Raw genomic sequence first — 12,059 nt, 5'->3', positions numbered from 1 at the left:
CCTGTGCCCCCCAGGAGGCTACAACTTCTCCGGAGAGACAGCCCCTGGAAGGAGCAGGCTTCAAAGTCCCCCCGGTCTAGAGAAAGAAGAGCTGAGGGCGGTGAGAGTGACCTCCCTGCTCCATCAGTCCTGCTGCTCTTGGAGAGGCAGGGGAAGGGTTAAGCTATCACTGCGTGGGAGTGGGCCCCCAGCTCTGGCTCCCCATGAGCACTCCTGGGGACAGACAGCAGCAGCAGGCAGGCATCCCCTCGCTTGGCCCACAGGAAGGGGTTAACTCGCCCAGCCCACACTCCCTCTTGTGTCCTGTTACTGCTGAGGCAGACCTGCCCGGCCAGCTGAGCAACTTTCCTCCAGTCCGCAGCTCAGCGCAGCTCAGCTCGCTCGCTGCTCGCTTGCTGGCTCCCAGGCCAACAGGCAGGAGGCAGAGCCGCTGCCCTTCCTTCTGCGGGGTCTGTACCTCCTCAGAGGGGGTGGGTCTCAGGAAGAGGGCGCCCCTCTCCCCCCCTGTGGTGGATGGATCTGGAGATACCCCCTGCCACGCAGGTCGGAGGGTCACTGCAAAGGCTGCTCGGGGCCCTGGGGCCCGCCCCAGGGGAGCTTGCACCAGAGGTAAGCTCACCTTCCTGCTGGGTGGCAGGGGGGGGGAGAACAGGGTAGAGGGGGTGAGGGCCATGGGACGTAGGGACAAAGAGTGGACTGGGGGCTTAGTCTCCCTCCCAGGAGTAAGGGAAAAGCGAGCAGGACCTGAGGAGCACCTGGAGGCTTGCCCCCTTGTAACTCCTTCCCTGCAGCTCCCAGGAAGGGAGGTGGGGCTCTTCCCCACCCCAGGGCTGGAGTCTTTCCCTGTTCCCTCCACCCTGTGAGGGGCACAGACTCCAGGCAGCAGGGGTGCCCCCAGGACTGGGCTTCCCCCAGCTGAGGAAGTTGACAGAAACTTAGCTCACCACCCTGTCCTTCCTGCCCCGAGAAGCTGGGGCTCTGTCCCTACTGCTCCTTCTGAGGCTGACTCTGGCTGGGGGTTGCAGGGGGGGCGGTGGGGCTCCACGTGTTGGAGTCCTTTCCATCTCCCACCGTGAGGATTCTGTCTACTTCCTCGGTCCTAACTTTTGGGCTGGAGGGGAGGGGAAGGGCGTGGCACTGCCCTCAGGTCCCCCAGCAGGCTCTGAGATGGGCAGCTCCCCTGAAGTTCTCCTCTGACCCCAGCCCCCAGTCCGCGGGTCCTCCTGCCTGCCCTCTCCCCCCATCTCTGAACTGGCCTCTGGGCGCTGCCTCTGTGTCCTTCCCTCTACCTGACAGGGGCTGGCTCAAGGTCACTGCGGTAATTCCATACCCGCCTGCCGGGGCTGCCGCTGCCACCGCCTTATCAGCTGCTGGGCTTCTGTTTCACCCTTTTATTTCTGGGCGTATTGTGTTCAATAAACCCTTTGCTGTAACGCCGCTGGCAGCGCTCCCAGCTACTCCCTCCCCGAGTTCCTTCCTTCCCTCTCCCCCTCCCTCGGCGGGCGCTCCGGTCTCGCCCTGCCTCCTGGTCTTCCCTACAGCGTCCGCGGAAACTTCAGGGGAAGGAGTGGGAGGCACACCTCCCTCCGGGCTTCCTGACTTCCCCCTCCCCCGGCTCTGGCAGCGGTGGGTCCAGAAGGTTCCCAGTGCCCACCTTGTGGGAGAAAAGGCGGGAGGGTGGGGCTGTTGGACGGCCTGGAGGTCCCTCCCACTGGCTTGGGCCAGGCGGGAGGGTCCCGGCTGCAGGGCCCGGCCTGCCCCAGGAGGAGTCAGGATGCATGACTGGTTGGGCTGGTCTCCGCAGCCAGCCTTGGGAGAGGTGTGCTGGGGCGGGCCGAGCACGGCCAGCCTCCAGGTGGGGAGGTAAAGGCAGGTCTGAGTCACCGGTGACGAGGAGGCTTGGAGTTACACTAGTCGTGGCTAGGCTTCGTCCCCACAGAAGGCCTGACTACCCGGACCAAAGCAGAAGGTAGGCACGGCTTCGGTCAGGCGCTCTCCACTCACCCCATCTCCCATGAGCGCCAAGCCTCTTGAACCTGGGCCCCAGCAAAACAAAACGGCCAAGGCCTGCCCTGGGGTGGTAGCCGCTTCAAAGAGGGCCAGCACTGGTTCCTTTAAGCTGCCCTGTTGGCGAGCTGGGGAAGGGGGAGAGTGCGGGGGGTGGGGTGGTGGGGTGGTGGTGCAGAGAGCTTTCGTGGGGGCAGGTAGCCTCCTAGGTCTGAGTTCTGCCTTCAGAGACCAGCTGGGCACTGTGAGGCCCACAGAGGGCAGAGCCAAGAGGTGCCCAGGGGGGGCATGGGTGCAGATGGTGTGTGGTTAGTATGCATGAGGGTGTTGGGGGATTCATGTGTGTGATTGTATGTGTTGGTGTATGAATGTGAGTTTGAGTTGGCTACAAATGTGCATGAATGTGTGCATTTACATTGTGTGTTGGTGTGTATGTTAGTGCTGGTGTATGAATTTGTATGAGTTGGCAGGTATATAAATGAGTGTGTTTACATGTGTGTTAATGTGTGATGTGAACGTATGTATGAGTTGGTACATAAATGTGTGTTTGCATGTGTCGTATGAATGTGTGTGAGAGGGAGCTGGTTATGAGTGTGTGTGAATGTGTTTGTTGGTGTGTGAATTCAGTTGGTATGTAACGTGCTTGTGTGTGGATGTGTGTGAGTTGGTATATAAATGTGTTTATGTGTATTAGTGCACGAACGTGTAAGAGTGTGTATGAGCAGTGATTTATGAGTGTGTGTAACTGTGAGGGTTGGTATATGAATGAGTGTGGATGTGAGTGTATGAGACGGTATATGTGAGTGTGTTTGAGTGTGAAAGTGTGTATGCACTGGTGAATTCATGAGTGTCTGCATGTGTGTTGGTGTAGGGATGTATGTGTAAGAGTGTGCGCGTGCATGGGTGTGTTAGGGCCATTCCGGTTTGTTTATTTGGGTTTTATTTGTGGGGGGCTGTCCTTGGGAGAAGCTATTCTCTGCCCTGGACCTGGGTCCACTTTCTCAGACAGCTTGGTCCGGAGACGGTGGGGCTGGATGGGGACTGGCTTTATGCCTCCCACAGGGGGACATCAGAGGTCTGCCTTGTGCCCCGACTGGCTCTGCCCTTGGGGACCTCACATTCTGGCTAGAAGGCGGGACTGAGCCAGTGAGACAATAAGACTAATTATAAAACAGTGACACTGACAATAAGTATTGGATTAGTCTTCTGGAGACCTAGGCGTTAGTCCGGCTCGGCCACCCACTCACCATGAGACTGTGGGCAGGTCATCTCCCTCTCTGGCCTCCAGTATGGTAGGGTGGCTAGAAAATCTCTTGGAGAGTGAGCCTTCCCCAAATGCTCCCTTGTCTCTTGCCTTGTGGCCCAACTCCCAGTGTCCCCTGGACTTCTTTTCCTCCCTGGCCTCTGACTGGCTCCTTATCCTCCCCCTCAGCCAGCACCTCCTCTGGAGTCTCCCTGATTTCCTGTGCCCATGCACGCGTGTGCGTGCGTGTGTGGTGTGCATGGCTACTCTGGGTTACTCTGCTCTGTGATGGTCTGTCACCCTGTCGGCTGGACCTGGGTGGGCCGGGGCCTGTGTTCTGGACGTGGCTCAGAGAAGGGACCCAGCAAAGAGGTGTTGAATGAAATAACCCAAATTCACAATCTACCAGAAGGGAGCGAGGTTGGGAAGCTGGAAAGGTAGCCCAGTGGGCGTCCCTGGGGTCACCTTCATGTCCTTGACAAGGGCACAGACCGCCCCCACCAGCTGTGTGACTGGTAGAGTCCTGTAATACTCCCCGGAGCCGCCTCTTCTCTGTGTGTGCAGGGATGCTCAGAGAACAATCCTAAGGAGGCACTGTTGGGCCTGATGAAGCCAGCAGGTGAGTGGCCATGAGGTGGGGGTCACTCCCCTGAGTCACAGACCCTCTCTTCCTCAGATCCATGTGGAAGGCCAGGACACTGCCGCCCTGCTGAACGCACGGTGGCCCCTCCTGCGAGACGGTGACCTCACGACGGTGGCCCTCGGCCCTCCACCTCAGGCTGGGGCGGGGGTCGCCCATCTCCAAGTCCCCAGCCATGACGACCTCAGCGCTGCGGCGCCAGGTGAAGAACATCGTGCACAACTACTCCGAGGCGGAGATCAAGGTGCGAGAGGCCACCAGCAATGACCCGTGGGGCCCGCCCAGCTCGCTCATGTCGGAGATCGCGGACCTGACCTTTAACACGGTGGCCTTCGCCGAGGTCATGGGCATGCTGTGGCGGCGGCTCAATGACAGCGGCAAGAACTGGCGCCACGTGTACAAGGCGCTGACGCTGCTGGACTACCTGCTCAAGACGGGCTCCGAGCGCGTGGCCCACCAATGCCGCGAGAACCTCTACACCATCCAGACGCTCAAGGACTTCCAGTACATCGACCGCGACGGCAAGGACCAGGGCGTCAATGTCCGCGAGAAGGTCAAGCAGGTCATGTCCCTGCTGAAGGACGAGGAGCGCCTGCGCCAGGAGCGCAGCCACGCCCTCAAGACCAAGGAGCGCATGGCGCTGGAGGGTGTCAGCATGGGCAGCTTCAGCCGTTCCCGAGGGTCCCCGTCCTCCTACAACTGTGAGTGGGCCCATCCGGAAGGGGCAGCGGCGGGGGCGGGGGCAGGGGCGGGCGGCTGAGGTCCATTTGTGGCCGGCCAGCCAGGACCCAGTAAGGTGGAGCGTGCTCTGTTCACGGCGCCACGCCCTGCATGCAGTAGGTGCCCAATGAACTTGCCCCTGTGGGGAGCTGGTGTGGAGGGAGAAAGTTCTCTGGGGGTGGTTGGTGTGAATGGAATGAGGGAGCCCTGGCCCACACACCCCTCCATTCCCGGGCCCACCCACCTCCACCACCACACACCACACCACACCACACCACACACCACACGCATGCGGGGCACTGCTCTGGACACATATAACATCGTGGGATGGGGCGGAGCAGCTGTGCCAAGAATCCAGGCCAGGTCTGTTGGGTCACTTTGCCAGGTAGGGGGAGAGCTGCAGGATAGTTCTGGACTCCCCCCAGGGTGGGGGCTGCCAGGTCTGAGGAATACTCCAGAATGGCCTACCCTCTCATACAGCTCCCACACTTTGCTGAGGGCTTGAAGGGCCATGGCCTTGTTTGACCCAGACGCCCCCCTTGGCCTGAAGTAGGAAGGGGTCTAGATGTACATCCTACTGCAGGACCCGGGGGCAGGCGGCCCTCTGAGCTGTCTGCAAAGAGGGGCTGCCCTCTGTGGCACTGGGTGGGGCAGAAACCTGACAGAGATGCTGAGCAGTGGCCTGGCCCCCTGGAGATGGCTGCGGCCTCCCTCGGTCCTCTTGAGTTCCCTGCTCTGGGCCTCAGCATCCGGGTAGGCCACGGTGGGGACGTCCCAGGTGAGTGGGAGCCCGTGGTACCAGTGTGGTCACTGAGCCCCGACGCATTGCAGCCTCCTCCTCATCCCCTCGCTACGCCTCCGACCTGGAGCACGCCCGGCCCCAGACGACGGGAGAAGAGCATTTGCAGCTGCAGCTGGCCCTGGCCATGAGCCGAGAGGAGGCCGAGAAGGTGAGGTCTCCTCCTGGGGCAGCCCTGTGGCCACCGCAGTTGGGTCAGGGCCAGAGGAGACATCTGGACTCCTAGGCTTCCGCCCTACTAAGGGCAGCCAGCACAGGACTGGTGGTGACCCTGGTGGCCACTGCCTCACTGCTTCAAGCCTGGGCTGCAGGCATCTGGGGTTGCTGCCACCTAGTGAGGAGTGGGTGGGTGTGCTCACAAAGGCACCAGAGGAAGGCAGGGGGCCATGCAGACACCCCCGGAAGAAGAGTTAGGGAGAGTCCTGTGCCTTCTGTACCATTACCTTTATGGATCTGTGCAGACCGGCAGGTAGCAACTGGGCCGCACAGGAGGGCCCAGAAAAGGCGCAACCCCACTGGTGTTGAAAGTGCAGCTCAGACGCAGGTGGGAAGGTCATACCCATGCTGGTGTCTGAGGGGGAGCAGTCCACCCCGACTCACATGGGCATTTCTCTCTCTACCCATCTACCCCTCCCTTAACTGGGGCTGCACTATACTGCCTACCTGTCCCAGGGGTGGCAGCATTGGGCCCGGCTCACCCTCTCTTCCTCCCCTCGCAGCCGGTCCCCCCGGTCTCCCATAGGGACGAGGACCTGCAGCTGCAGCTGGCTCTGCGCCTGAGCCAGCAGGAACACGCGAAGGTAGTAGCACACCTGTGTTGGTGCTGGTGGAGGTGCTACCCAAGGCCCTTGTCAGACTCCTCTCGCTTCACCTGGTGCCATCACCTGGTGGTCCTTGCTGTCTGGGCACCTGGTTCTGACCTCATGCTGCCTCCCCCTCTGCACTTCCCTCTGGACTCCAGCCTTGGTGCTCAGGCCCTCTGGAGTTCAGGCTGGCCGCTCAGGCTTTCCTTGGCTCTCTTCCACAGGAAGTGAGGTCCTGGAGGGGAGATGACTCCCCGAGGGCCAATGGGGCAGGGGCTGCAGCCCCGAGGCGGAGAGCCCCCCGAGAGCCGCAGAGAGAAGAGAGAAAGGAGAAGCTGAAGGCCAGCCAGGTAGGAAAGGGGGGCCTGAGTGCGCAGGCTTAATAGGTCCTGGAAGATTGGATTAGTATTTGTTCTAAGCATAGAGCAGGGCTTGGTATAGCGTTAGCAGTATAAGGCGGGCAGAGGGGGTGCTGAGGCTAAGTGGCTGATGACAAAGTAAGATGCAGAGACTTCATGGAAGATCTGCGGGCTTGCTGCTGTTTGCTTACTCCATGCCCTACTCCATGCCCGGGCTGAGCCACTGTCCTGGCCTGTTTCCTCCTCCACACAGTGGGCATGACTGGGATTCTGTGAAGCTATGGGTCTAGAGGGGGGCTCAGGTACCTGGTACTGAAAACATCAGGCTCACATTACACATCTTTTCTGGGCGGGAGGCGTGGAAGCTGTTCGGAGCAAGGCCACCTCCCAAAGCTGTCAGCCCCTTTCAGGCCCATCTTCACCATGACCTCACCGTGACCCAGTTTCTCCTGGACACTAACCTAGGGAGGGGAGCTTGTCATGAAATCTGTTTCCTCCCTCACTGATTCCTTCTGGCAGGGGAGCTTAGGAAGAGGGTCAGGCAGTAAATGGATGAGGAACTCTCTGACTTCAGGCACAAAGTGCTTCCCCTTTGGGCCTCAGGTCACTCTTCCTGGGTATGACTTCAGGCACAAATTGCTTCCTTTCTGGGCCTCAGCTGACTCATCTATAAAATGGGCACAATACCTACCTGCCCTACTGACCTCACAAGACTGTTGTGAGAACCAGGCATGAGGATGAGGAACTGGTCTATAAAAGGTAAAGTGTGGGGTCAGTCCTTAACAGATGTTTGTGAAACAAATAGGAGACTAAGCTGGACTTAGGTTGATAGGTCAGGGCTGGTCCTCCTTCCAGGCCCCACCCATATCTGAGCCATGCTGCCTCTTCCCCCACAGTCCTCCATCCTGGACTTGGCTGACGTCTTCGCACCTGCCCTGGCCCCACCTTCCACACACTGCTCTGCTGACCCATGGGACATCCCAGGTGGGCATGCAGGGCTGCAAGGAGCTCCCAGGCTGGCCCCAAAGCACCCACTACTTCCAAGCCACATGCTCTCACCAGCTGAGGGCCACTGGGCAAGTCTCTCACTGCACCGCCCTGAGCCTCAGTTCACCTTCTGTGATACAGGGTTGTAGTGGCAGCTGGGGGCCAGCTCATGGGGACATTCACCCATGCCCTCCTGTTGCCTTCTCCCTGGCTTCCCTTACGGGGAGGTGATCTGAGAGGTCTCAAACTGGGTACCCAGGCTCCTGGGACAATTTGCTAAATGTGGACTCCAGTGGGCTGGATGGCTGAGTCTGCATCCCATCTGTGAAGTGGGTCCCCCAGACACCCAAGTTGGGCTGGCTACCAGGGAAGGACCTGGAGAGAGGGGTACATCTGGGTACTGGGTCACATCTCTGCCCTTCCCATTTCAGGTCTCAGGCCGAGCACAGAACCCAGCGGCTCTTCTTGGGGACCTTCTGCAGACCCCTGGTCTCCAGTCCCCTCGGGAAATCACTTGTCTCGAAGCCAGCCCTGGGACTTGCCCCCTACGCTCTCCTCCTCTGAGCCCTGGGGCAGGACCCCAGCGCTGCCTGCTGGAGCACCCACCACAGACCCTTGGGCACTGAATTCCCCCCACCACAAACTCCCCAGCAATGGCACTGACCCTTGGGGAGCCCCTGTGGAGACTTCTAACACACCTGGTAAGCAAAGGGCCCGGGCAAGTGGGTGAGGGGCCAGGGGACTTCTGGGCGCCCTTCCCTGCAGTGCCAACATGCCTGTAGCTCCTGCCTCTGCTAAGAGGAAATTGACTTCCCTAGCAAGGGGTCAGATGGTACCTACATTTCTTGCCATCTCTCTTCTCCGGCCAGCTCTAGGTGGTACCTCAACCTTTGACCCATTTGCCAATCCTCCACAATCCAAATCCACAGAGGTCAAGGAGAGGCTGGGGGGTACCCAGGTCCTGCCCCTGGGGAAGCCCAGCAGCCCAGTGGGTAAGTAGGGGGGTAGGGAATGGGGGAGCCCACGCTGAGCTGGCCCCTGCTCTTTGCCTTGCATCCCCCTGGCCAGTCCCTCTCCCCACCGGTGGGCTCTGCCGTTGCCATTCCAGAACTGGACTTGTTTGGAGAGCCCATGCCCACCATCCCCAGTTCCAAGCAAAATGGAACAAAGGAGCCAGATGCCTTTGACTTGGATGGGTTGGGGGATGCGCTGACACAGCCCAGCATGGAGGTCCGAGCCTGCAGGACTCCTGAGTCCTTCCTGGGCCCCTCGGCCTCTTCCTTGGTCAACCTTGACTCGTTGGTCAAGACACCTCAGGCTGCAAAGACTCGAAACCCTTTCTTGACAGGTAGGACACCCCCATCCAGAGCCCCGCCCCTGGTGGGCGAATCTCCCTCCTCCCCATCTCTCAATACCCCATCTTGCCACCCTCCTTGCCCTGCCCCGTTTAAGGCTATGCCTCCCACCCGCTCCAGTCCCCCATCCACTGTCGTCCCGCAGGTCTCAGTGCTCCATCCCCCACCAACCCCTTCGGCGCAGGTGAGCCAGGCAGGCCCACCCTGAACCAGATGCGCACCGGGTCGCCAGCCCTGGGCCTGGCGGTGGGCGGGCCCGTCGGGGCGCCCCTGGGCTCCATGAGCTACAGCACCTCCCTGCCCCTCCCGCTCAGCAGCGTGCCGGCCGGCGTGGCCCTGCCCGCCTCGGTCAGCGTCTTCCCGCAGGCCGGCGCCTTCCCGCCGCAGCCCGTGAGCCTGCCGCAGCCGCTGCTGCCCACGTCGGGCTCCACGGGGCCGCTGAACGCGCCCCCGCAGGCGGGGACCAACCCCTTCCTCTGAGCGCCGCCCCGCCCCCAAGTCGGCCGGCGCAGGCGCGCGAGGCCCCAGCAGTCAAGGCGGGGCCCCGCCCCGTCGGGCTCCAGCAGAGCTCCGCCCCTCTGACATGGGGCGGGGCGAGGCTGCCACCTGGGACCGGGACCTGGCAGCGAGGGCGGACTGTGACTCGGCCCCGATGCCATCGCTCGGCGCCGTGATTGTGCATCTTGAACACTGACGGAGGCTGCAGCGGATCCCTTGCAATTCCTGGAACCAGAGCCAGGCTGCTTCCCTTGGGGCCGAGACCACGGCCTGGTAATAAAGACTGGAACCCACGCCCTCAGCTCTAGAAAAGTGGACTTTGTGTGTGAGGTGGGGAGGGGGTCTTAGCTGCAGTGGCTGGGCCAATGTGCCATCACTGCCTGCAGTGGAAACGACTTAGCAATATGGACCCCCCAAATGCTCCCATTTTCATATAGACCCTCTCAGCACCCTCCACCTGCCCACACCCCACCCCACCCCACACAGACTTCAGCTTGGCATAATTTCTTCCAGGTCTTTTCCTTCACTTACAATGTTCACTGGGACTCCTGGGGCCACTTACAGCAAGGAACCTTCGCCGATGTTGACTGTGCATTGGCTGTGTGCTAAACACTTCGGGCAGATTATTTCCGCTAAAAGCCCGGGGGTGGACAGTCTCATTACTGCGGGGGCTACCGGATTTGGGAGGCTTGCTGCAAAATGAAAAGATGGGGTTCCATGCCTAAGGTGCACATGAATCTCAAGTTGGCGTCGGCAGAGTATAAAATCCACACAGGGTCGGGGACTGACTCCGTGACTCTTCAGGCCCCTCACCCATGCAGCTGGCGAGAGAGGTTAACCGGTGTGCTCAAAGTCACAGCGTCGGCCAAGAGGCCTTGGGACTCAGACAGTCTGGCTCCACAGCCCAGAGCTCCCAGGCTAGGCCCTGGTTTTACTTCAGCAAATATTGACTACTGTGGGCAAAGGGCTGGGCCGGCCTGGGAGCCATCCAAGAACTACTTAGCCCACGTCCTGTGGGAGCTGCCAGACAACAAGCCAGGGGCATGTGACATAACTGCAGCACCAGCCAGGTGGGGGATGGGGGTGGGGGTAAAGGGGACCCATCAGCTTTGTTTCACTGAGGCACCTTACATTTACCTCCACTCTCATTCACCAAGGCTGTTAAGAAATGCCATCTCAGCCACCCATAGGGAGGCTGGCCCCTCCTGGCGCTCCTGTGGGGCCTGGGAACCAAGGGTGAGGGGCCTGGTTGCTCATGCTGAGGGTCACCACCATGGCCACTCTTTCTACTAAATGCTACCCAGCCACAGGACAATGGGACATTGGTGTGTCCTTAGTGCTTGGGGAAGGTGGGAGTGGGAAAGGGCTCCACAGCCCTCCTGCTGTCAACCCCTACCCGCTTCTGGGATGATGACAGCAAACAGGTCTTCCAAAGAACAGATACACCCGATGGGGGCCGGCATGAGGTGGGGAGATGATACCTTTAGGAACACAATGCGTCTCCTTGAGGTGAGGGGGTCCAGTGAAGGACTGTTGGCACCTACACTGAGTCTGATCAACAGGGTGTGAAACTGCCCCGTGTTTTGACCTTAATAACTTAGTAATAAGTGCTTACGCCCTGACCTTGAGTAAATGACTTAAGCCCTCCGTGTCTGTGCCTCCGTTTCCTTACGTGTTAGTGGGAACAAGCACTTCCTTCCTCATAAGGTTGTTATGTGACTCCTCCTGGACCGATGTCTCTTCGCTGGTCCCAGGCCCACCCTCTTCTGAGACGAACCTGGAGGAATGAACTCAACTGCAATGCCCTCATTCCTGGCATTGCCAGGCAATCCCAGGGTCCTGCCCCCTCCTAGCCTCTGCCAAACTCGTGAGTTTTGTCTTTCTGGGTCCCCTGCCCACTCTTGGTTCCTCTCCACCTGGGCCCTCCTCCTCTTCTAAACTGGCTCTCTGGGGGACCCCGCTTCACCCAGGACATCCTGTTTTACCTTCCACAGAGCAGAGCTTGCTCTGCCATAGCTACTTAGACCATCTTCCTCTTCTGTATAAATCCCTTCCATTCAGAGACAGGTGCCATTGGGCCCTCCTGCTGCGTTCCCGCCGGGGGCTGCCACGCCACCTCCTTCGTCAAATACTTCAGTCCCAGAGCAGTCTTCTCACCCAGGTCTTGCCTCACTCCCAAGTGACTCCATTTTTCTAAGAGGATGATCTTACCTCTCCTTGACCTAAGCTACCCTCACCCATGGTCTACACTCGAGAGCTTGGTCAGCATCCCAAATTCCTCCACATTCAAACAGGCTTCCTGGTCTCTGATCATAGCCTTATTCCATTCAGCGGGAGCAGGCTCCTGAGAAGCACCCCCAGACCCTCCGGCTTGCTGATCCCGCCACCCAACCCCACCATGATTTCAGAGACTGCCCAGGGTGAATGATCTTCCCCTGACATCTTTTGTCACAATCCTTCCTATCGACGGTACCCGATAGAGCCCCATCCATCTTGAAAGTATCCTTGCCTCTTCTCCCTCGCACCAAGCCCCCACTCCATCTCTGGATTCCCCCCTTTCTCCCCTTCACCTGTCAGTCCAGGTCAACCCAGCTCCCCTTTTCAGCCTGACCTCACTGGCGCAGTGCTTACTCAAAGCGTTCCACTCC

General features: G+C 59.8%; 1 protein-coding gene across 2 annotated transcripts; it reads left to right on the top strand.

The window, feature by feature from the left end:
• Positions 1-370: 370 nt before the first annotated feature.
• EPN3 (epsin 3) lies at positions 371-10,463 on the top strand. Of its 2 annotated transcripts, XM_075561623.1 has the most exons (10): positions 371-609; positions 3,927-4,591; positions 5,442-5,560; positions 6,129-6,209; positions 6,437-6,562; positions 7,468-7,555; positions 7,990-8,259; positions 8,428-8,550; positions 8,667-8,906; positions 9,059-10,463. In XM_075561623.1, exons 2-10 carry the CDS (start codon positions 4,066-4,068, stop codon positions 9,391-9,393), a joined length of 1,908 nt encoding a protein of 635 aa, XP_075417738.1. In that variant the 5' UTR covers positions 371-609; positions 3,927-4,065; the 3' UTR covers positions 9,394-10,463. The 2 variants fall into 2 exon arrangements, with proteins under 2 accessions (XP_075417738.1, XP_075417740.1); XM_075561625.1 differs by lacking the exon at positions 6,129-6,209.
• The last annotated feature ends 1,596 nt before the right edge of the window (positions 10,464-12,059 follow it).

This window comes from Tenrec ecaudatus, chromosome 10 (assembly GCF_050624435.1).
Source record: "Tenrec ecaudatus isolate mTenEca1 chromosome 10, mTenEca1.hap1, whole genome shotgun sequence".
Lineage (NCBI taxonomy): Eukaryota > Metazoa > Chordata > Mammalia > Afrosoricida > Tenrecidae > Tenrec > Tenrec ecaudatus.
This window is presented reverse-complemented; position numbering and strand designations above follow the sequence as displayed.